The sequence below is a fragment of the Meriones unguiculatus genome, chromosome 10 (assembly GCF_030254825.1).
Source record: "Meriones unguiculatus strain TT.TT164.6M chromosome 10, Bangor_MerUng_6.1, whole genome shotgun sequence".
In the NCBI taxonomy this organism is placed as follows: Eukaryota; Metazoa; Chordata; class Mammalia; order Rodentia; family Muridae; genus Meriones; species Meriones unguiculatus.
The window spans coordinates 75,997,349-76,022,308 of NC_083358.1; the positions used below are offsets into that span (position 1 = coordinate 75,997,349).

Below are 24,960 nucleotides of genomic sequence, written 5' to 3' on the forward strand. Positions count from 1 at the left end.
CATGAGTCCTCCCTCTTGATTAGTTTCTTTAGATGTACAGATTTGAGTAGGTTTATCCTATATTATATGTCTGTATGAGTGAGTATATACCGTGTGCATCTTTCTGCTTCTGGGATAGCTCACTCAGGATGATCTTTTCTAGATCCCACCATTTATCTGCAAATTTCATGATTTCCTTATTTTTTTATTGCTGAGTAATACTCCATTGTGTAGATATACCACAATTTGTGCATCCATTTCTCCACTGAGGGGCATCTGGGCTGTTTATCCAGCTCCTGGCTATTACAGATAAAGCTGCTACAAACATGGTTGAGCAGATGTCCTTATTGTGTACTTGAGATTCTTTTGGGTATATGCATATGCCTAGGAGTGGTATACCTGGATCTTGAGGAAGCACTATTCCTAGTTGTCAAAAATATGGAACGCTTCACAAATTTGCGTGTCATCATTGCTCAGGGGCCATGCTAGTCTTCTCTGTATCGTTCCAATTTTAGTATATGTGCTGCTGAAGGGAGCACTATATATGTATTTTAAAACGAGGATTTATACATGCTAACAGAAGAGTGTATAGGATACATTAAATTAAAAAATAGTTGTAGTTCATTCATCCAAAGGATACAGAAAACCACTGGCTCCAGGTGTGCCTGGGTAGTAGATTAGTTATCCGAGTAAAAAAGGGACTTTTACTTTATACTTTATATTCTTAATATAGCTTGCTAACACTATCTTCCTCCGCAGTGTTGGGTACTGAACCCAAGGCCTTGTGCGCCCTTAGCTTGTGCTCCACCACTTAGTAGACTCTGATTCTGTTACTTTCATAGTGAGGGCAAAGAAGAAACAAGTACCAAAGGATGTGGATTCCTCTCTTGAGTTTTTTAAAACTTTAAAAATATTTATTCTTTGACAGTTTCAAAATGTATGTATGTGTGTTGTTCACCTTCTTTCTCTCCTCCTGTACCTCCACATGCTTCTTCATATCCACTGTTTTTGTTGTTGTTCATTGAGTCCAGTGAATGCTGCCCGAGTGCTCATGGGTTGTGAGACTATGTATTGGAGCATGGGAAACCTAGCTGGGGCTACACACCAGAACACTTTCTCTTTCCTTGTCGCCATCAACAGCCTTAAGCCCCTCTCCCATCCATGCTGGCATGCTGATCAGCTTGATTTTGTACAGGAAACTACAATTGCTGCGAGTTCATGAGTACAACAGCTGTCTCATGTCCAGAAGACCGCATTTCACAGTTTCTGCCCCATCCTCTAGCTTACATTTATTTATCATGCATATACACCTGCATGCCAGAAGAGGGCACCAGATCTCATTATAAATGGTTCTGAGCCACCATGTGGTTGCCTGGAATTGAACTCAGGACCTATGAAGAACAGACAGTGCTCTTAACCTCTGAGCCATCTCTCCAGCCCTAGCTCTTACATCAAAAAAAAAAGTTTTTGTTTATTTATGTATATGGGTGTTTTGTCAGCATGTATGTTTGTGTACCATTTGCATGCTGGGTGCTCACTAAGGCCAAAAAAAAGAAAAAAAAAAAGAAAAGGGCATTCATTTAATGAGGTACCCTGTGGGTACTGGGAATTGAACCTGAGTCCTCTTGAAGAACAGCCAGTGCTCCTAACCTCTGAGCCATCTCTCCAGCCTCCTCTTATAATTCTTTCTATCCTTACCCTTCCAGGATGTTCTTTGAGTTTTGGAGGGATGGGGTAAGGCAGATGCACTATTTAGTCAATAATTACTCATTCTTAGATCTTTGGCTAGATATGACTCTTCATTAATGCTGCTACTGCCAGAAGAGATTTCTTAGATCAAGGTTGAGAGAGAGTAGCTCTCATCTTAGTATAAACCTAAATACTTAGATATTTGACAACATGATCTAATAAAACAATAGTAGTCGCCTGGACATGGTGGCAAGTGCTTAATCTTAGTGGCAAATCAGTAGTGAGTTCCAAAGTAGGCTAGCCTGGTCTATACAATGAGTTTCCACCAGGGCAGCTAGGACTATGTTGTGAGACACTGCCTCAAAACAAAAACAAGCTCAGTGTGGTGGTGCATGCCTTTAATTTCAGAGGCAGGTGGATCTTTGAGTTGTAGGCCAGCCTGGTCTACACTGTTTCAGACCATCCACAGCTATGTAGTGGAACATAAAAGGAAAACAAAACAGAAAACACACCAGTGAAAGTCGATTTTCCCTAAAGGGTGATGACCTTCCCAGCCGTGGGCTTCCGACCAGCTTTACAGTTCCCTCAGACAGAATAAGATCAAATCACATCAGGAAGGTTTAGTAAGCACCCTGTCACTGTTTCCCATGGTCGTCTTACCTGGAAGGACTGCATGGTGGCATGCAGAGGCTAGCGCAGGCTAATACTGCTGATGTGCTTTTCCCTCCAGCAGTCAGCACAGTATCTTCTGGTAGAGTGAAAGCTAGCCAGCCAGAAGTTTGCTGCTTAATTCCAGATTGATTTCCCTCTGCCCTGCAACCAAAGTGTGTTGTGTCTTCATTTAGTTGTAGTGGGCAGCTGAGAGCATCAGGAATAGCTTGTGTTGGTTTGGGGGACTCTGGAACCCATTGCTGAATAACATAGGGTGATATCTCATGCTTGGCACAATTTTTTTTTTTTTTTTTTTAAGTAAAGCATGTTTTCTGGAAGCAGTACTGTCCATTTAAATTTCTTCTTGTGCTTTTAAAAATAGCTTACAAAGTAGTGGGATTCTCTATGGCTTACAGTTTTTTCATGTATCCTTACTTTTGGCTAAGCCGTCCTTTACCCCTCTTCCTTTCTCCTATCCTCCTTGCCTCTTCCCCCTTTGTTTTACATCAGAGTCTTGATATGTATGTTTTACTGGCCTGGAACTTCTTATATAGATAAGGCTGGCCTTAAACTCAAAGCTCTCCTTCATGCCATGGCCTTCAAATATGGGGTTATAGACCAGAAGAGGGCATCCTGTCCTTTAGGTCTGGGATTATAGACAGTTGTGAGGTGTCATGTGGGTTCTGGGAATCAAACCCAGGTCCTCTTGGAAGAGTAACCAGTGCTCATAACTGCTGAACGTCTTTCCAGCCCCTGTGTCATAGTTTGTTAAGGAATATTGACTTGGGAGACAATCAGTTATATGGTTTTGAATCTGGGTCTCTCACAGATTATAGTCAAGCTATTAGTTGGGCTGTCATTATCTCAAGACTTCATTGAATTTGAAGGGTGATTGTATATTCATGTGGTTATTGGCCTCAGTTTCTCTTTGGCTGTTGGCCAGAGTCTCTTTCTTACCACTTGGCTTTCTGCTTGTCTGTGTTCATTCAAGACTGAGTTATTTAGAGAAAGAGGGAACACTAAAGTTAAGACTGGGCTAATACAGGAAGTAGTGTGCCAACATCTTTGCTATTGCTCATGTAGATGATACAAGGTGAGCAAGGACTACTCAGGGGTTTTAGTACCAGGAGGTGGGACTCATTAGGGGTCATTTTGGAGTCTAGTTACATGATGGGCCTGTGGTAATGTGTATCTTTTGCAATATGTTGGAGTATGGAGAAGAAAGTTAATTGGGTCAACATTTAGATGAGAACTATTTATATATACGTCAACGCTTTGTGCAACACTATAAATAGTGGGTTTCCTTTTTCAGGTCCAGCACAGAGTCAAATGCAAGTTCCATCTGGCTATGGGTTGCCTCATCAAAACTATATGGCTCCTTCAGGACATTACTCTCAAGGACCTGGGAAAATGTCCTCCTTACCATTGGATAACCAGTGTGACAATTACTACTCTCGTCCGTATACAGTACCATCACAAAGTGTGGGGACTCCCAGCTCAGCAAACCAACCCGGAACACAGCAGATGTATGGCAGAGGTCCTCCTGCCCCTCACATGGGAGGATCCACGCCAGGATCTTTCCAAGGAGCTCCAGCATCAGCATCCCATTCGTATACGAGTGCCTCCCAGCCCTATTCCTCTTTTGGCAATCGCTACAGTAGTCCTGCCACGTATTCTGCCAACTCTTCTGCTGCTTCTCAGGGATATCCCTCTACCTGTAGTCATTATCCTATCTCAACTGTGTCTAATGTCGTGTATCCTAATGTTTCATATCCCTCGCTGTCTGCCAGTGAGCCATATGGGCAGATGTATACCTCACAGAGTGCTCCGCCTTCCAGGCCAGTGAAAGAATCATATTCTGGTCCAAGCACAGCTATTACCTACCCGTCAAGACCTCCACTTTCCCAGCAGCAGCAGCAGCCACAGAGTCATTCAGGATACAGTTCTCTACCATGGCCAGCTCCAGGCCTTCCACCAGCTCAAGACAGCCTCATCCGAAACCAAATGGGATCCCTGGCTACAGCCAACAGCCACCCAACAAATAGTGGTAAGTTGAGTATGAAATCCACCAAAACATGATTGACAATCAGAACATTTCCAGTCTTGTTTAAGATGGTATTTCCTAATAGAAACATTGGAAATTAGAAATTAGCTCACTATTGTACTATATTTGCTTGTGTGTGTTTGTGTGTTTTTTACTGAATCTTCCCAGACCCTTGTTGTGCCTTCATTGATAGTTAGCTCCCCGGTGGTGTGTTTTCACAGCCTGGTTTCAGTGCCTCAATTGAGATGTCAGTCAGTGTTTGTTGATGTCTTTTATATGTTTGCAGTACTTGTCCTTAATGTGAATTGGCTTGGATAGATTGAAGAGTCTGTTTTGTAATGTGTCTTGCTGGCCATTACTTTCTTTTTATACTAGCTCCACTTAACGTGGTTATTTTTCAGTCATAGCCCCACTATTATAGAAAACAAAGTGGTGGTCAGCAACATACTGGTTTCCTTAAACTCTGCTTCCTACAGATTAAAGCTGCTTTCTCGTTTTCAAATTAGTGCACTAAGATGAAGGATGAAGAAGAGGAAGTAAGGCTGCATGATTTCTTGATAGTTAATCTTTCTGCAAATGTATTAGTTAGAAATTTTGTTGTTGTTGTTTTGTTTTTTGAGACAGGGTTTCTCTATGTAGCCTTGGCTGTCCTGGGCTGGCTTTGTAGACCAGGCTGGCCTCAAACTTCCAATATTGATCCGCCTGCTTCTGTCTCCTGAGTGCTAGGATTAAAGGCATGTGCCATCAAGCCTGACTAGCTAGAAATTTTTACATCTATAAGGTATGCATAGTACATATGATAAAATATGAGTATTATATAAGGCATACATAGTACATAAGGTAAAATATAGATATGTGTGTGTGTGTGTGTGTGTGTGTGTGTATTCATTCCCCAAGCCAGGAGATGTCACTGTGTATCTCTGGCTAGCCTAGAATTCTATATAGACCAGGCTAGCCTGTTGGTATGATGTTCTTTTGGAATGTATATACTTTACACTTGTTCATTCAAGTGCTTATTTCTCTCCCCCACTCTCTGGTTTCAATCTGGACTTGCATTGTTATACTTATTCTAAGCATCACCTGTCTCAACTTTGTGTAAATATTCCAAAATAAAGCATCTAGCCACGATGTTGAACAACGGAAAGGAAGCAGGAAGAGAGGGAGGAGCCAGAGGACAGGAAGGTGGGAGGCAGAGGAAGAGAGAAGGGCAGGCAGAGGCTGGGAGAGCAGAGGCTAGAGGAGGCTTGGAATGACGTGGAGAATGAATTGGACCTAAGATTTTACTAAAATCAAGTATAATGTGGGAAATCTAAATGTTAGGAAACTATGAGGGCTTGGAGGTTTATGATGGAGTAACTATTGCCCAGCATTGTGTTCTAGGTTAATTAAATAAATCCCAGTGTCTGTGGTGATTTGGTATACAGCTGTTTAGGATTAACAGCAGCGTTAATAAAAGATAAACCAATAGTAAATATTAAACGCCATTTACAACACTAGCCCACACTCAGAGATCCACCTGCCTCTGATTCCAAAGTGCTGGGATTAAAGGTGTGCACCACCATGCACCATACAAGATATATATTTAAAGTGTTCTGCTTTCATAGAATGTTCTTACTTAAACTGAAGTTGTGAACTTGATTCTAATGATATACTCTTCAAGGGAATGAAAATATGCATAGCATCAGGTGGTGATTGGTGGCACGTACCTTTAATCCCAGCACTAGGGCAGCAGAGGCAGGCACATCTCTGTGAATTTGAGGCCAGCCTGGTTTACAGAGTGAGTTCCAGGACAGCCAGACCTACACAGCGAAACCCTGTTTACAAACAAACAAACAAAACAAAAGAAAAAGAAAATGCATGCACAGAATGGTAGCTGATGATGCCATGGTAGTTTTCTGAGTGTTGTCTTTAGATTATAACCATCTACTCAGTCATATGTTAAGGGCAGTATAGAGAGGTAGATAGAGTATTTCAAATTTTAATTAGAAATTTAGAGTAGTACTGAACTGTACATTTGAATTAAGCAAATATTGTGATAACTAGTTGTTTTTTTAGGCAGTTGGTGAGGTCATATTCAAAACATGGAGATAAGACCTTCAGTGCTCTCTTGTTGGCCTTTATAGAAACCTATGCTGGTACACTGCAGGTCAGGGCCAGCCTTAGGTTTTTAGGTGATTTCATTAAGGAGTCCAGTGTGTTTGCAGTGCTGTCCTTAGTTAACTTAAACTGAACTTTACATTTTCATTAGTTTATCCCAGTTAAAAACTGTCTCTGTGGATGACTCTCTAGTCTTTGTCAAGTGATCTAGTATAATGTATGGCCAAGAGATGAGAACAAGCTTTTTTTTTTTTTTTTTTAACGTTTAAAGTGTATTTTAAACAAATCTTACAAAACACATGATTTAAAAAATTATCAAGGTACCAGGCTGGGGAGGTAGCTCAGTCAATAAAGTGTGAGGTCCCGAGTTTGATTCCCAGAACTGAGGTTAAAAACAAAAACAAAAACCTAAAGGCCAGGAGTGATGATGCTCTTATTCATTGCTGGGGCAGTGGAAATGGATCTTTTTTAAATTAACTTTGTGAGTTTCACATCATTACCCAAATCCCACTTATTTCCCCATCCCTTCATATCTGTCCTCTACCCTTGCAACTTTCCCCCAAAGGGGGAGGGGAGACCAAGCAAACAGAAAATAAACAAAACAAAATATAAAAAACATCTCATCATGTAGTGTGTCACAGTGTGTCCCTCATCTTTACTTGCTTATGCTCATTGCAGTGGTCATTGTTGATTGTGTTCACTGGTCTGGTTCGAGGCCTGTGGCTTCTCCTGCACAATCAATACTAGATCCTCACTGGGACGCCTCTTGGATATCCCGCTGCTGCCCTCTGTCATGGGGATCCTGTGGCTTTTGATCTGCAGGACCAGCTCTTTTCACATGCTCCAGCAATTCATAGAAGAGATAGATGTTCAGGTGGATCAGCTCAAAGCCCTGGATCTAAGCCTGGGAGGTAGCTGAGTTGGTCAGCCTGCCAGCTCTCCTGCACCCACACCATCACAGCTGGCAAGGGACAGGGCCAGCTCTTCTGCTCTCATGCCCTTGGGCAGGCTCACTGATGCCTGCTCACTGGTGTCTTGCCATAAGGTCTACCTACTTGTGCTACTTTAATCGAGGTGTGGCCTCCACCCAACCCCCACAGTGCTACAGCAGGCAAAGGCAGGGCCAGAGCTCTCCTGCTCTCCTGACCCTGAGGCCAGTTCTCCCACCTGCTGCAGGGGATGGGGAGGTCATCTCTCCCTTGTTTATGCCACAACAGGAGCCAGCTCGCCCCCTGCCTTCAGGGCCAGCTCTACTGTGGCAGTGGGAGGCTGTCGGTAAAATGCAAGTGCATAGCCCCTGAGAAACATCTGAGGTTGTCCTGTCATGCATACTCCTGCATGTATACCCACATGAATACACACTGACATACATGCACATAAACAATTAGCAAAATAAACTCTTTGTCAGGATGAAATATTTACCGAACATTATTTTGATTAAACAAAATTACTTTGACTATTTCTTGAATCATTATCTAGATAGCATATGATAAAGTAGTAGTATCTGCAGTGACATTTTTCTGTGTAGTGTTATAAAAGAAACATCTAAACAGCTTGTATAAAAATGACTGTGTACTCTGTTTAAAACATTACTGCACCAAGTAATAGTCTTTGATATTGTTCTCTGTGTTGACATCCAGATGATGTATCTGAAGGAAAGTCAAATAAATAGTGTAGGAGATGGTTATATAGGACAAAGAAATGTAAGTTAGAAATACGTTATGCAGCTACGCTGGAAAAATATTCAGAAAAAAAAGCAAGTAATAGAAAGGAAACCGATTTCCTCTTTGGCACCTTTTGCGATTGCAGATTGTGAGCGGAGAACAGCCTAGTTGGCTCTGTTACCCTTCCTTTCCGATTTCTAAAGCCACTCTTGAATGTAACACTCTTTCACTGTGTGTCCCTCCTCTAAGCCTTGGGGATGAGAGAGGTCCACCTTGGACAGTTTTTCTAGTTTCTAGCAGCTATGATGTGGGATAGGTGAGGGATTTTTAATTATTTATTTCATATGTATGGGTGTTTTGCCTGCATGCATATTTGTGCCCCATATGCATGCAGTGTCCAAAGAGCCCAGAAGACAGCATCAGATCTCTTGGGACTGGAACACAGATGGTTGTGAGCCACCATGTGGGTTCTGGGTACCTGAGTCCTCTGGAAGAGCAGTCAGTGCTCTTAACCACTGAACCATCTCTCCAGCCCCAATTTTCTTTGTATTATTTTTCTGAGGCGTTAATGGAGGAAAACCATAGGTATCTTCCCGTAGTCTCAGCCATCAGCTCTTCTCTGCAAGGTGATGGTGCTATTCTGTTAGTGTCTCAGAAACACAGTTGTCAGCAGTGTGGTTGGTAGAGATACCAGGAGAATACAGGACTCAGGGAGGAAAAGCCACAAGGGAATGACTACGATTACTTCAGAGAAGTGTGATAACAGAAAACAGCACTTTCTCACAGAGCAGTAGGTATAGCTTGATGAGGGAAAAGAAGAAAAGAAGACTCGGGTGGCATGACAAAACTCCAGCTTGAATGAGGGCAGCAGTGCTAGCCGAGAAATTTCCTTCCAGGTCCTAGAGAATTTTATGAGCTAAAAAATAGGGGTTACCTTTTCTGTCTTTGAGAGGCCGAGAGACCGATAGATTCACTGTGTAGTATTAGCTGGCCTGGAACTTGCTCTCTAGACTAGGTTGGCCTCACACAGAGTTCCACGTGCCTCTGCTGAGTGCTGGGATTGCAGATGGTGCCACCACACCCAGCAAAAATTCTTTATTGATTTTGTGCGCATGAGTGTGTGCCTGTATGTATACGTGTGCACCACGTGCATGCCCGCCACTGTGGAGGTTAGTGTTGAATACCCTGGAACTTGAACGGCAGTCAGCTGTGAGCCACCATGTGGGTGCTGGGAACTGAACCTAGCTCCTCTGTGAGAGTAGCAGGTGCTCTTAACTGCTGGGCCATCCTTCTGGCTACACTGGCCTTACTTTTATAGTATTAAAAAAAAAAAAGATGTATTCTCAGAGATCTGTCTGCCTTTGACTCCTGAATGCTGGGAATAAAATGTGTGCATCACACCAGCGATAGTATCTTTTAAGGCTATACACTCAACTCAAGTTTAGCTGTATTTTATATAGTGGCAGTTTTTGTGTTTCTGATGCAGTCACACTCCCTTTGTGAAAGGGACAAACTCTTTGTTGGCATGTTTCTCTAATCCTTAGTGTTGGTAGATCTAGTCACCACCCATTAGCTATTTGAAAGCCAGTTGTGCCAGGGGTTCCGGTGTTGAGATAATCCTGGGTGAAAAGATGAGTTTCTTGTGTTGGAAGTGTGTAATCCACTTGGGGCAGCAGACACTAGACAACAACAGGTGCAAACCTATTTGAGTGGCAAGAAGCAGAGGGTTATAGTCCTTGGAGAGCTCCGGGTGGCACATTGGCCTATTACTCATGTACTTTAGGGGAGTTTTCTCTCATGAAATGACATTTTAGCTGCAATCTGAAGGGTGAATTTGTTGTGTAAGAAGTAAATTGTGGCCAAAATAAATACTTAAATGAAAAAGGTAAATTTTCAAAATTCTTTAGAGGAAACGACCATCTCCAGAACTTTGGAGTGGTCAAATTTTATAAAGAAGGCTCACATAGCGCTAGCCATGAAAGGTGAGCATGAAAACCTCAATGTCTAGTGAAAAGTTATCTTTGAAAGGCAATATAAAATGAAACAAACTAGAAAGTAGGAGGGGAAAATTGTATTTTTCTGGCTATATAAGTACACATACAAATTGGTGTGGAAAAGACCACAACTAAGAGAAAACTGTAATAGTCACAGAGGAAACCCAGAATAGCTACTAGATTAGTAAACATGAGAAACTGACAATACTGAGGGCTGGATGAAGATGTGAAATAATCAGAAACACTGTTGTAGGAGGGTGTAGTGGTTGAATGTTCTTAGGAAAATTTGACATACTGGAACAGAAGATAGCCGCACCTAGAAACAAAGCTGCCCCAAGTTTGTATGTTTTATTTAAAGAAGTCCTTCTCAAGTTTCATGCATGAATCACATGGATCTTAATAAAAATTTAAATTTTGATTACTGGCCTAGTGTGACTGGGCAGAAGAGCCAGCAATTGAGCACATTATGAAGGCTGTGTCTCATATACTATGTTTTGACTAGGAAGACCCAAGAGATGACCATTTCCTATTTTAGATATATAGCACTCTGGCAAATGATAACATGTAGTTGAGACACTATGAACTGATTTCTCTCTTAAGCAATGACCTGTTTCTCATAGGCAATGATTTTCATTCTTTGCTGCACATACTTTCTTTTGAAGCTGTGGCACAGGCATTGAGAAACAGTGACTAGGGATGGCGAGGTCTTCAGTCTCCTACAGTGGAAGTCTGCTTACTAAAAGTGGTAAAGCAGCCATTTTCTGACTATCCTCCATCTCCTTTCCCTGTTGTACCCAACTTAGCTTGTATGTTTAATAGTACGTGCAGTAGTACACATTTTGTTTGGATACCAGGTCCCTACATTTCTGTTAGCCCTAGACTTAAGTTAATTTATATACACCCATATTTGTGCATGTGTATGTGTGTACTCACTGCTTACCACTACCCTCACTATGGGTTTGCCAGCATTCTCTGGGTGGTTAATCTTTAAGATCATCCTGCCAGTGTTCTTCACTACTCTGAATCATAAATACTTCAGTCTAGATGTTCAACCTAGTATTTTGGTGAGACCCTTGCTTAGTTACATTTGAAGTGGGGTGTCTGGTTAGAAACAGTAGACAGGAGGTGGCCTTTAACAGGGCAAGAGGAGAGGTTTCCTTTCATGGTGGCCCCTGGGCACAGCACTCTGAGTTGGGGCAGCTTCCTACCACTGCTAAGCATCTCTCGGGAAAAGTCACTGCCCAAGGAAGAGCTGTAACTGATGTTGGGGTTTGTGAAAGCTTTGGGCTTGTCCTGAGGGTAAGGCTACCTGGTTTACTTTTTGGACGAGGCTTCTGTTTTTCTTCACCCTTGCCTCACCTGGATGGAGCTGTCACCTGCCTGGGTTTGCATTTCTTCTCTCTGTATGTTACAGCTGTCCCAGCCAGCTGCTTGCAAATTTTCAAAACTCTTTTCTCTTTGGAACAGAGTCTGTTTTTTCTTATTCTGGCACATCACTTGGTCATCCAAGGTGCTGCCTGCTACCATCTCTTCAGAAGTCTCTCATGCCCTTTCCTAAATGCCTAATCTAAGTAGAAAAGATGTTCAATAATATGCTCGTCAAAGTAAAGAGAAAATGTCATTGCACACTAGAAATACTGGTTATTCAGCTCAGATTAGGAATGATCAGGATGCATTACTAGATCTGTTACATCTGTTTATCATTATAAATGCTGCCAGCAGTCTTTTTAGTATATTTTCAGTAATTTCTGGTATTTCTTACGATAAGGGGTAAAGGGGTGACCAAAAGATAGAAGGGCCATATATTGGGACACAGAAAATGCTGAGTTGACGATTTTTAATGCCCCTATTCCTCAGTTGTACACTGTAAGTTAACATCAAATAAATCTGTTAGGGAGCAGGTTGTGTCCCCTCCAAATTCATAAGTTTAAGTTGAGGTGCAAGGTCCTAATACAGTCCCAAGGCAGAATATAACTGTATTTGGAGGTAGGGTCTTTAAAGAGGCAATTGCTTTCAAGTGAAGTCATTGGGGTGGGCCCACACCCAGTATGAATGGTATTTACAAGAAGATTAGAACCAAGGTGTGCACAGAGACCATATGAAAGTGAAGGGAAGATGGTCATTTCCAGCTTCAGGAAAAACAAACACCAAGACAACTTGTTCTTGGCCGGCTACCCTTCACCATTGTGAGAAAATAACTTTGCTTTTTTGTTTTTTGAAAGAAAGGCGAGATGTGATCTGATTTATAGAATTCAGAGATCTTTTATTCACTTTACCTTGGTCACTATTGTGCAGTATAATAATTAATAGTAGCGGTCGTTAGTTTATAAAGAAAAACGGCATTTCATTTTGTCTGAAAAGGTAATGACATCTTGAAATATTTTGGTAAAAGTTGTCATTTCAAATTATTAAAACATTGGTGACTCATTTTCCCCTTTTGGGGGAAATGGTTTGTTTAGACTGTCTTCTTTCTAGATACCAAATCAGTGTGGTGGCACTGGAGCTTCTGTGGACTTCAGAGCCATTGCATTTTCTTAGTAAACTTATTTAACATATTTCAAGTTTGTTGCTGTGAATGAAATGGTTTCTTGTCTTCAGTTGCAGACTCTCTGTCTTGTCCTGTTACAGAAAATGTCCACCTCCCTAAGCCCAGCTCCGTAGTATCCACAGTTTTGCAAGGACCCTCATCAACCAGAATGCCACCTGCTCCAAGTCACCCAGTTGGGCCTATGCCCTTGGCCCCCCCGCCCCCAGAGCAAATGCAGACAAAAGGTATGTGAGTAGCTGCTCATTTTATGTATATGCATACTCATGACTCAGTAGCTGATTTGAAAAAGTCAGACTGGATAATTGTAACTAACTGAAAACATGAAAAAAGTAATTTATAATCCAAATACAAATTTGATAGTTTAGTTTTTTATGTTAGTTTAGAATTTCTGTTGTTGATTAGATACTTTATATAATTTGGGTTACTAATTCTTCTATCTGTGATGTTAAATTTCCTTTTTAAACCATTATAGACTTTTTTTTTTAGGATAAATCAACCATCATCATCTTATTTAGTGAATCTTTGTGTCTTGTTTAAAGATTTCTGTGCTTGTCATTTGTGAATCATCTACAGTTTGGGGGGATGAGAGGTGTCCAGGTAGAATTGTAACCTCTACTTGAATCATTGACAGGCCATGCAGTTTATTTAATATTCTGAGATAAGTAAGTGACAGATTGGACAGAGACTGTATAGATGTTGTTTCTCCATGTTGTCCTTTCTTTCAGAACTTTTCTTGGTTACTTTCTACATAGCAAAAATTCCAAAATACTGATGTTTCTGGCTAATCTGTTTTTTATTTGATTAGAATTTGTATTTCTAGTTCACTTGAACTATTTTAAGTACTGTATTTAATATGTGAGACAATCTCTAGCCTTGACAATGAAAAACTCTTCTGTTATGTTCTGAATTTCAGAAAAGGCACTAAATCCTTAGGCTGCTTTCACAACCTCTGTTTGTTGAGTGTTTATGTGGCTAAAAGAAGCCTTTCTGTTAATTGTTGAGATTCTTTGTTCTATATTTCCTTATGTGATTTGAAAGGAATCAATGCCCAAAGTATTCACTGCTCTTTCTAAGTGTTTGCTTCCAGAGGGAACAGTGGTAGGAAGACTTAGCTTAATCATGAATTTAAGCTCCCCTCTCCCGTCCACCCCAGTATCTTTCTTGTGTCTTCTACATTGCTGGTGTCTTCAGTTACCATTTTACATTGTACTCTGTTACATACAATCACAGTATTTCTTCCTAGGACATTTTAGAAAGAAGAAGTTCCTAACATTTATTGGATACTTAGACTATTCAAGATAGTAAATATATAAAGATATATTTTATCTAGTTAATCTCCATATTAAATCATATGGCACAAATCTCTGATTTACGTATTAAAGAAGTGAGACTCATAGAGTTGAAGTAATTTACCCAAGATTACAGGTTAATAAGTAGCAGAGCAAAAAATTTCTTAATTCAAACCAGTCATATATTCTTTCTAAAATATATAACGTTTACTGTTGTTGGCTGTTGACAAACTCTTGATTTACCTAAGATCAACTATTTGCTCAAGTAGCATAAAAATGGAATACTGGAGATCTGTGAAGTTGTAACCTTTAATTATTCATTTGGTTTTTTTGTTGTTATTGTTTTTGGTAGCAGATTGCTTTTTGCCTTTGAGTAGATCTAGGTTATAGAACCTAATTGCTTATGTGAGTCAAGAATACTGTGGTTGTGCAAATTGTAGCCTGCATAAATGGTGCTTTTGGAATCTGTGCAGCGCTCCATCTTTATAGAGTGTGCTTGGGAGGGGGGTGTCATGTGATCATTACTGCCATCCAGATCCTAAGTTCTATTCTGAAGACTTAATAAACCATAAATTGAAAATACCTATGAAGCATCTGTACCAAATATATGCAGATGTGGTTCTTGTTATTGTTCTCTAAACAACACAGCAGAGCAAGTATTTATACAGTATTTACTTTGTATTAGGTGTAATATATAATCTAGAGAGGATTTAAAAGTAAGTAGGAGACTTGAGTATACCGGGGCTTTCAGATCTTTTTGTGAAGCTAGGCATGGTGGCACTATAGATTTTATTTTTGTATATGAGTGTGGTGTGCATGTGTGTGTGCATGTTTCCTTGTGTGAGGGTGTGCATGTGTGCACATGAGTGTGTAAACCTGATAGAAGTTAGTATCAGGTGTCTCTCAATGGCTTTCCACTTTAATTTGAAGCAAGGTTTCTTGTTGAGTTCGACAGTTCCTCATGGTCCTGCTAACTAACTCACCTCAGGGATTCCCTGAGTTCTGGGATTATAGGCAGATGCTTCACTTGCCTGCCTTCTACATGGGCTCAGAGGATACAGACTCTGGTGCTAAAGTTTGCACAAGTACTTTATCAGACATTGAGCCATCTTCCCAGCCTTCACAGAGAATCTTAGCCAGTGTATCTGGAAAAATATCTGGTAGTTCTAGAACCAGGTATGGAGGCACAGTCCTTGAATCCCCGTGCTCTAGAGGAAGGCAGAATATAAAGTACATAGAAGGAAAAAGCGAGGGATTGGAGGCAGGAAACAAAGCCAGCCTCAGCTGCACTTCAGGTTTGAAACTAACCTGGATTATACGAGACCCTCTCAAACAAAACAAAAATACTTTGAGAGAGAATAACTGGTAATCATTTCAGATTAAATATATATTAAATATATTAAATATATCTATTCTGAAGACTTAATAAACCATAAATTGAAAATACCTATGAAGCATCTGTACCAAATGTATGCAGATGTGGTTCTTGTTATTGTTTTCAAAATATAGTGGTAGCATGTACAGTATCTACTTCGTGTCAGGTACCATATGTGTAAGCATGTGAGACATAGGACTTAATCCTAACAACAATCATTTGAGGTAGTAACTACTCCATCTCACACATTAGTTAACTGAAAAATGGGAAAGTTAGCCGGGGGGTGGCGGGGGGTCAGATGAAGTCCTGAGTGAATGTGTATTATTTAACATGAGCATGTCCAAGCCAAGACCCTCAGGCTCATGGGAATTGGCACAGCCTTCCCCAGGTCAGGCTCAGGGAAGTGGCAAAGCCTTCCCCTGTTCTAAGTATGAATGTAGACAGTGTATGCAGAGAGCACCACCTGCAGCTTCCTCCTTCCAACTTCAGCTCTCCCTCTGCAATATTGGAGCCTAAGATTGCTCCTTACAGACAACTCCCACCAAGACTAGCTAACCCCTCCTCTTGCTGGACATAGGAAACAGTGCTGAGTTTCTGGGTCTTTCAGTAAGTGCCCTCCACCAGAGAGAGCAAAGCCCAGCCGATCTCAGCTTTTCTGTATGTGTGTCTGTCATTTCTTCAGTGTCTGTAGTTTCTTCATTCCCGCGTCACCCCAGTCAGGTTTCCAGTACCTAGCCTTGCTGGATGTGGCAAGTGGCGCCTGAACAGAGACCCTGGACTGTGGGGAACTTGCATCGGTCGGATGAGGGAACGTCCCCCAGAGAAGTTCGCAAATAAAGGTAAAGAGAAAGATAAAAATGAAGGTAAAGGGAGGGGGGGTGTAATTGTGTTAGGTATAAAACATGGCCAGGTAGAATCTGGAGATGGGAAGTTGTTTTTTAATACTCTGAAGGAAGTTTTGGGGAACTGTGAAGCACAGTGAAAACATTGCAACTCCAATACTTCTTAGACGTATTCAGGAGACGAATGTACCCTTGGCTTCCCAGAGAAGGAATAGGGAGTTTGATTGCGTGGGAAAAGATACAGAAAGAGCTAAGAGATATAGGGCTGAGCAACCCAAATGTATTTCCATTTTCACTTGCAGTTTTTAGAGTCTTCTTATATGTTGATTCTATAGATTCACGGTTGTTTTCTCAAAGGAGGGCAGGCTCTGGAGAGTTGGATCTGCAGAGGCAGAGAGGCAAATTTAATTCACAGGGCAGGCTTGCCCTGACCTGCCTGAAGCCCTGGACTCTAATACTGAAGACAGTGATTCCAGGGGTGAGGCTGCCCAATCCCAGGTGACTGCACTTTGGGTCTGGGCAGCAGCAAGCTTTAAGAGTCATAATCTCACTCCCTTACCACAAACCTTGTAAGGCTGAGAGATTTGAGGAAGACACTCAGGGTTTTAATTGTTTTCTCATGTTGGAGCAGATGTGATTTACAAAATTCAAACCAAATGGTACACTATCATGAGACTGTATCTTTTATATCCCAAGATGGGGTCAAGCAAGCCTGGGTAGCCTATGGGCCTGTGCTTGTCTATACCCAAGGACTTATTCAGCATATCATCAGTGGCAATGTTGATCTTCTTTCTGAATGGATAAACATGCTAAAATCTGGCCTCAGCCCAGGAGAGTAGGCAGTATTCAAGACTGGGTTTACAGAATTATGTGAGAGCCAGGCACAATGTAATCTGGCCCATGGAGTTGTAGCTGTAGGAGTGTCCCTGGGTACAGGACTTATGAAGAAACTAACAGGAAATTAAACTATCCTTTGCAAACTTACCAACAAATTAACATAGCTGCCTTAAGGGCACAGAGAGAATTGCCCTCCAAAGGGGGGGAAAAACCTTGGAGGCCAGAACTGTGCCCAGATTTTGTGACCTGGTTCTTTTAAGCTACAGTGTGACCTTACAGTTGACCCTGAGGCAGGAAAGGTACTTATGTACTTGGTCCTTGAAAATGCTGACAAGACCTATAATGAGGCACATAGGGACTATCAATCATAAACACTTACATTACAGGGGATGATTCAAGTGTATATGAACTAGCCACCTTCAAGACATTTTTGCAGCAGTCCTTAATTAAGTTATATACCCTGAAGGGAAAAATGGGACATTTGCATGTGACTCCTGTCACAAGGATTTCAAATTTTAATAAAAGCATGCCTCTGTACTTCCCATGGTCTACTTCCAGGTTTATGCTGAGAGAGGAATCCACTGGGCTAGCAAATGCTGTTCACAAATGAGTATTCATTAGCAACCTCAAGTGGGAAATGGCTGAGGCCCCTTCAAACAATCAGTACTGTCACCCTGAGAGTTCCCGTGAATGATAGTACAGACAGTAAAGCTCAGCTACCAAAATGCACCATTGATGAGCTCTATGAGGCAGCCTCAGGCTGTGGGGGACTGAACGTCAGTTCTGCCACCTGAGTTAGACCAGCCTTTGAGTCCAAGTTAGCAGGCACAATAGGATTTACTTCAGGCAGAACCAGCTAGAACCTATGGTTGACAGATTCACCCTGGGGGTAGTAGATGAAGATAGTGTGTGTGTGTATGTGTGTGTGTGTGTGTGTGTTGGGGGGGTGGAATTAAGGTTCTGGTTCAGTTACCCCACACTTCTTTTGGTACTACACCAAAGTAGCTCAACTAAAATTCCATGCCCTCTACCCAAAGTTTGCTATGACAGCTGGGATATAAAGTGAATAAATTGTAATTAATAATAATAATAATAATAATAATAATAATAAAATTGGATCCATTAAAAAAAAAGCTCAACTAGTGATATCCCCAATGCTAACCAAAGAAGGGCACTCACGGCTTAGTCCCATAAAGACAAAGCAAAGGTTGGGGGCTTCAAATCATGCTTACTGAGTATAACTATGAAAAGAAAATCACCCAGAAATGAAGCTGAACTTAAATGGTAAAGCTTCTCTTGGGCTTATTGATCTCTTGGGCTTATTGATACCAGGACAGACATGTCAGTAATTGTGGAATGACACACTGGCCTCCTGCATAGCCAATTCAGCCAGCAACAAGCAGCCTCCAGGGAGCTGGCAAGGCTTAGGCACCATTACTCAGTTTGCTGTGATTAGTTGTCAAGGTGCCAAAGGGCATGAAGGTGCTTTTAGGCCATAGATCCTGCCCAGTATGCTTGTGACCTTACACAGCTTAGATATCTGAGCCAAATGGGAGTCCTTTTATATAGCTCAATCCATACTCTTTGAACACTGCACCAGGGACTTAATTCTTTATGGAGTTTAGGTAAAATATAAGATGTAGCTATTCCCATAAATCCTCAGGTGATCCAGGGACTTAATTCTTTATGGAGTTTAGGTAAAATATAAGATGTAGCTATTCCCATAAATCCTCAGGTGATTACAAAAGGCTAGGAGTGGGGTGTCTCGTGACTGCTGCTTTTCACTAGCAGCCCTGGTTAGTGCTACAATGCATGCCTGGTGGCAGATTTCCTCCCAGATCACTTGGCCATCAGAGAAAACTGTCTGGCTAGATCAGTGGCTACTCAAGCGGGAAAACTGCCTCTATTGCTTTGGTGGAGAAATAGCTACAGCACAGACAGGTAGACCAGTCCATTAAGCCCTGGAATATCCCTATCTTCATTTAAGAAAGAAATCAGGCAAATACAGGGTGCTATAGGATTCAAGAGTACAGGCAGTGGGACCCAGCCCCCAGGACCACCATCACATTTTCATTTAATTATAGTTGACTTTAAAGGGTTGCTTTTCACCATTTGGCTACCTCCTAGCTATCTCGAAAAGTTTGCTTTTATTCCCTGCTTGCCTAATCATGGTCTGTCTGTACAACACTTGCCCAGGGTATGAAAGCAGCCCTATTGTGTGTTAGGAGTTTGTTGCTGAGGCTATCAAGCTCATACCTGAGAAAACCCCTAAGGCTTACATCATTATAATCAGTCATCTGATTCTTCTGAACTGACAGTGAACATTGGTGATCTCAAGAACAGGTCTTTAGATCTGGGTGCCTTCAAATTGTTCCAGAAGAGATTCAAAAGGCATCTCCACTGCAATACCTAGATAAAAGTATCTAGGGGCAATAGCTAGATAAAGTATAAACTGTATACCTCAACAGCTAGAAATTCACAAGGATTTCCTCAAAACTCTCCATGATTTCAAGAATAGTTGGGAGATATAAATTGTGTGAAACCTGTACTGAGGCTCTTTGACCCAAGAACCTTCTCCGATTTCCCAAAATTGAGAAGAGGACACTGACCCTTCTTTTCCATGCCACATTACTCCTGAGGTTAGGATGGCTCTAACTGCACAAAAGTGGCTGAGTCTAAGTACATAGACAGGACCCAGCCATGCCTTTCACTAGCAAGCCTGAAATCACTGATGACTCCGTTGGAGCCCTCTGCCAACTGCAGAGGACTTTGAAATAGTTGCATTTTGTGCATTCCTCATCTAGGGTTGTGAACCTTTGCTATTAGTGGCATAATTAATCTCAAAGGGATTCGAACACTCTACAGGAATGGTAGGTAAAGAGCCAGAGGTAAATACTGTCCATATTCAGGACAGAGTAACATTGGCTCTGGCAACAGTCCTATGCCTAATAGTGCTCTTTTGGCTAATTACTCAGGCCAGCTTGATTCTCATCATCCACCAGCAAAGATATACTGTACATCCACTCACAGGGTTATTTTTCCTGAGGTCATACAGTAACCTCTTGCTTTCACTAAAACTATTTTCACAGACAGCTGGCAACATCATGGCTGCCTACCACTCTTCCTTGGGTTCTGAAATACAATGCACAATGTATTCAGTGAGCTTAACTCTTTGCAGTATGCATAGTTTTAGGTGATTTTGCCTTCTCTTCTGTCCATAATTACAGCCAATGCTCCTGTGTGGGAGGAGTAAGGGAAGCCTTAGAGATACGGCCTACATTGGTCAGGCACCAGGTCAAGACCTACACCATCTTTTCCATGTGCTCCTGAAACTCTTGCTTCCATGTCAGAGTCCCTGCTATGTTGGCCTTATTTGGCCATATTCATCTCTCCTCAGACCATTGGCTGATGCTAATGCATGGCTGACACCTTGGTCTCAGGCCCTCTGCTTCCCTTTTGTGCAGTCTGCCTTGATAAAAGCCCATGATAGTCATGTTCCATGTCATCGAAACACCTCTTCTTTACAAAAGGAATTTGCTGTTTTCTGAGAACAGGCGAGGCTAATAGTAGTCAATGCACTGTGGTCCTGTCCAGCCTGTCATACGTGACGATTCTGACCAGAATGTTATGTCTGACCAGTGCTTTCTGGCAGATGGATGTTTTTCATGTCACTTCCTTTGGGAGAGTGCAGTTCATGCATGTTTCTGTTGATAGCTGTTATCATACTGTTTATACCCTGTTCTCTCAGGGAGGCTACCAGCATACTGTTGTTCATTGCCTTGCTTCATTTGCTGTTCTGGGGTATCTACAGCACTTCATGATAGACAGTAATCTTGCTTATACCTTTTCTGTATTAAAAAACATTTGTGCTCAACACAAGTACATGGACATTCCTTACAGCCCTCAGGGACAGGCTGTTAAAGAAAGGTTCCATAGATGGCTCAAGCAACAATTAGAAAAACAAAAGGGGGAAGTTCTCCACCCCTTCCAGGTCTCCAAACAGGGCTTTATCTACATAAGTTTTAAACTGTATGGGAAATGACCTTAGGGCCACATAATGGCACTGGTTCCTAATAGACAGGGAAATAAAACCTAAATTACTGTAGGAAGATGTCATGACAAGAAAATGCTTTGGCCTGTTCCCCATGCTAATGAGGAGAAGAGGGTGTTCTTGTGTCTTCCCTGAAGGTGTGGAACAGCCACTTTGGGTACCTTCAAGGCACCTAAAGAGCTATGGATGCAGTGAAGTTCCTGGTTGCAGGTGTGAAGAGGCTGAGACTGGAGCCCACAGAGAAACCGAAAGTGTGGCCCTTGAAGCCAGTCGAGCGGTCTCCAAGGAGGAGGCCTCCTGCACAAACTTCAAGGAGGGCGACACCACCAACGTGGGGTCAGATAAAAAGGCTGATGCAAATGTCGGAGGAGGGAGCACGAGGCCTGGGGTTGGGAAATAACCCTGCGGCTATATTTCTGATGTGTCTGGTAATCATATCTATTCAGGTAAGTCCAGTCAGGGGAAAAGCCTACTGGACCTACGCCCCCAGGCCACCGCTTTTTCATTTAGTGGCTTGGTCAATTCCTTCCATACCTGTTTATACTAATGGCATCCTTTGTTTGGGGGAATACTTCTGTAACTACCTAGAGTCTTTGACTTCTGGGGGTGAGCTGCAGTCATTAAATTTAGATAGAATTTAATGTCACACAGATGACAACTGACACATGTGAGAGCAATCCCTTATAGTGAGAGCAGATACAATTGGGGAATGAACTGAGGTGTTTGGACCCTGGTTGTTTGGACCCACAATGATAGTGTGGATTTGGCCCAGTTATGTCAGCACACCCTAGGGAATGCAAGAGGCTGTGGAAAATTGTTTCTCATAATAATGTCACAAAACAGTCCTTGACAAGCTTCACGCTTCAATCTGTTCACCCTGTTAAAACATTCCTTTCCCTTTTGTTGGGCACAGCAGCTGTTATGTTCTTCCCTCTTCTCATTCTTACAGTCTGGTGTTGAGCATTACAGCGAACCACCTCTGGACTAAGCATGGAGAGTCATCGTGAACATCTCAGAAATAAGAAAGGGGGAGATGTGGGGAGCAGAGGAAGGCCTAAGTGAATGTGTATTGTTTGACATGAGCACGGCCATGTCAAGGACCCCAGTGCCTCAGATCCATGGACATGGCAAAGCCTTTTCCGGGTCAGGCTCAGGGCCACAGCCTTCCCCTGGTCCAAGCACGAAAGTGTACAGAAAGCATCAACTGCAGCTTCCTCCTCCCAACTGCAGCTTTCTCCTCCCAACTGCAGCTTCCTCCTCCCAACTGCAACTTCTTCCTCCCAACTGCAACTTACTTCTCCCAACTACAGCTTCCTCCTCCCAACTGCAGCTTCTTCCTTCCAACTGCAGCTTCCTCCTCCTGGATATTTACAGCTAAGACTGTTCCCTTACAGAGAACTCCCACCAAGACTAACCCCTCCTCCTCTTGCTGTATATAATAAACATGCTGAGTTTCGGGTTGCTCAGTAAGTGCCCTCTACCAGAGAGAGCAAAGCCCAGCCGATCTCAGCTTTTCTGTATGTGTGTCTGTCATTTCTTCAGTGTCTGTAGTTTCTTCATTCCTGCGTCGCCCCAGTCAGGTTTCCAGGACCCAGCAGTACTGGGCACAGCAGTTAATAACTTCATGAGCACTAACAACTAGTATGTGGCTGAATCTAAATTGAACCCAGAGTCCCAGCTGCTTTTTCTTGTTTGTTTGAGACAGGGTCTCACTATGTGGCCCCTATTGACCTGGAACTCACTGTGACCAGGCTGGCCTTGAACTCACACTCAATATCCAGCTGCCTCTGCCTCCTGAGTGCTGACAATGTCCAGGTTGTTCTCTGTACTGTCACTCTGCTCATCTGTTGAGCATTTCTTACTGTTTTTGCTTTGCTCTCACAGGACACTTTGAAAGTAGATAGTTGTTTGACAGTAGTGCTTGCAGGCTGATAAAAACATACCCACTCAACTGTCCTTTCTCCTGTCGCCTCACTCTTTCTGCTTCTGAAGAGGACCAGGCCAGAAAAAATTGTTTCTAACATGCTTCACCTTTACCTGAGGCATCTTCAGAAAAGGAAGTCTTCACTTTGGGTGCCTTCATTAGTCACTTAAGGAAAAGGGGTACTTTCTTTGTAGCTATAGAAAGAGGTTTCATACTGCAGTATTTCAGAGTGAACTTAGGTAAATCTGGGTTACTGTGTCCTTTGTAAAGAGGGGAAAAAGCTGTTAACAAGACACTTCTTTGGGTGGAAAGATAGTACCCACAGAATGAACATGAGAGTGTTTCTTAAAAAGTTGGTGTTTTGTGAGAGCTCTTGTGAAGTCTTCTAATTCATGCTGCTTTGAAGATCATCTTAGGAAAGGTAAAAGTTCTCCAAAATCTAAACTCTTGAATAAAAAAAAAAAAAAATGCCCTTCACAGTGGAGTTCTTCTCTTAAGATCAGTTCAGTTTGTTGCCAGCATAGCTGTGTATGGGCCAGTAAAGCTATCCCCAAGGATGTGTTCTGCAGAAGACCTTCAGTAGTAGTGATTTAATCTGAATGTGATTTTCACTGTCACTTGGTCAACATGTGTTGGGATGAGCCCTAGGGCATGCGCAGCTTGGACGGGTGCTTCACATCAGCTACATCCCCAGATCACAGGGATGAATGGGGTCTGATGGGCTACATTTGTTTGTTTGTTTTTTAACTTTTTGTTAATTTTTTTTTCTTTGAAAGAAGCCTGTGAAATTTGACTCCTGGGTTCATGATTTTAATTTCCCTATATTCCAAAAGACGTTAGGAAATAGAAATTGGCAAGGAAAGTGGATTTATTTAGTTTGGACACACTGAAAAAGGAAAATTAAAAAAAAAAAAGGAAAATAAAATGAGTTTTCTTTTTTCAGCTTCCTTATCACAATATTTATCTTTAATAGGAAACATGAGACCCACCAGAAATATGCCCACAAAAGTCCACGTATTATCAAAACAGTGAGATTTTTCTGAGAGAGCTTAACAGGAGAACCCTCAGAGAAATCCTGATTTCTTGGTTTATTTCCCGAGTGTTCCTGATAGCACTGCTAACAGGCAGGTCTGTTAACTACAATGTTCTTCATCATTCAGATCCTGTGAAATGTCCTTTGCTTCTTGGTTTTACTAAGTTCATAGCTTATAAGTCAGAGATAACTCAGTGATTTAGAATACAATAGTGGGTATTTTCTCTGTTTTTCTGTGACGGGTTTCAGGATGGCTCTAGGAGACAAATGTTACAGTCTTTTACTTTACATTTGACCTAACCCATGGGGGTGGGTGTTAGTTTTTAAAGAGGGTTTCAATAGAAGCAAGCCCTCGCTAAGTGTTTCCTGTATTGTAGAGTTGCTATTGGGGCAGTAAGCTGCTTTGTCGCAAGAACTCCTCATTTGTTACATTCTGAATATACTGCATATAACTGAAACAGGACCTTTAAATGTGGAGGGATCTTATTCCGAAGCTATTGTCATTCCTTTGTGGTTTTGAAATGTCATGTTCTTATCTATTAATATTTCCAAGCTTTAAAGGCACTTACTTGAACAAGCAAAGGTAAGCTAATTTCTGAACATATCAAAGTCACGGTGGGAGAAAAGTATGTGACATTTAGTTAATATAGTAAGTGATGACGACAGTGTATTCTACAGTCTACAATAGATGATATTCTCAAATGTAAAGGTTTGTTTTAGTGAAGTAAATCATTTTTTAATAAATTTTTATCATTGTTTAGCCATCTTATTTTATCTGAACTAGGCCTTAGATTCTTTTCTAGTAATTGACATAAATGAAAGGGATCTTTTCTCTAAATCTGGAAGAGTGGAAAATATTTTATAGTATGTATATGAACTTGCTTTGTATTGTACCTCCTTTGAGTAGCATCAGCAAACATCAGTCCTGATCCAGTCATGAAGA

At 41.7% G+C, this 24,960-nt stretch overlaps 1 protein-coding gene and 1 non-coding gene across 6 annotated transcripts in view; one reads left to right on the forward strand and one right to left on the reverse strand.

Annotated features, from left to right (window-relative positions):
- Positions 1–24,960, forward strand: part of Sec24b (SEC24 homolog B, COPII coat complex component) — a 78,484-nt gene that overhangs the window by 11,775 nt on the left and 41,749 nt on the right. For 3 of the 5 annotated variants that reach the window (XM_060392694.1, XM_021645099.2, XM_021645106.2), the window contains exons 2-3: positions 3,632–4,366; positions 12,747–12,890. In XM_060392694.1, coding sequence (XP_060248677.1) covers positions 3,649–4,366; positions 12,747–12,890 — 862 coding nt within the window. In that variant the 5' untranslated portion in view covers positions 3,632–3,648. Of the gene's footprint in view, positions 1–3,631; positions 4,367–12,746; positions 12,891–16,046; positions 16,170–24,960 lie in introns of all 5 variants that reach the window. The other 2 variants (XM_021645084.2, XM_021645090.2) reach the window with 1 other exon arrangement.
- On the reverse strand, positions 412–518 carry LOC132646117 (U6 spliceosomal RNA). The gene has a single exon (XR_009584248.1). It is a non-coding gene; the product is annotated as a U6 spliceosomal RNA (small nuclear RNA).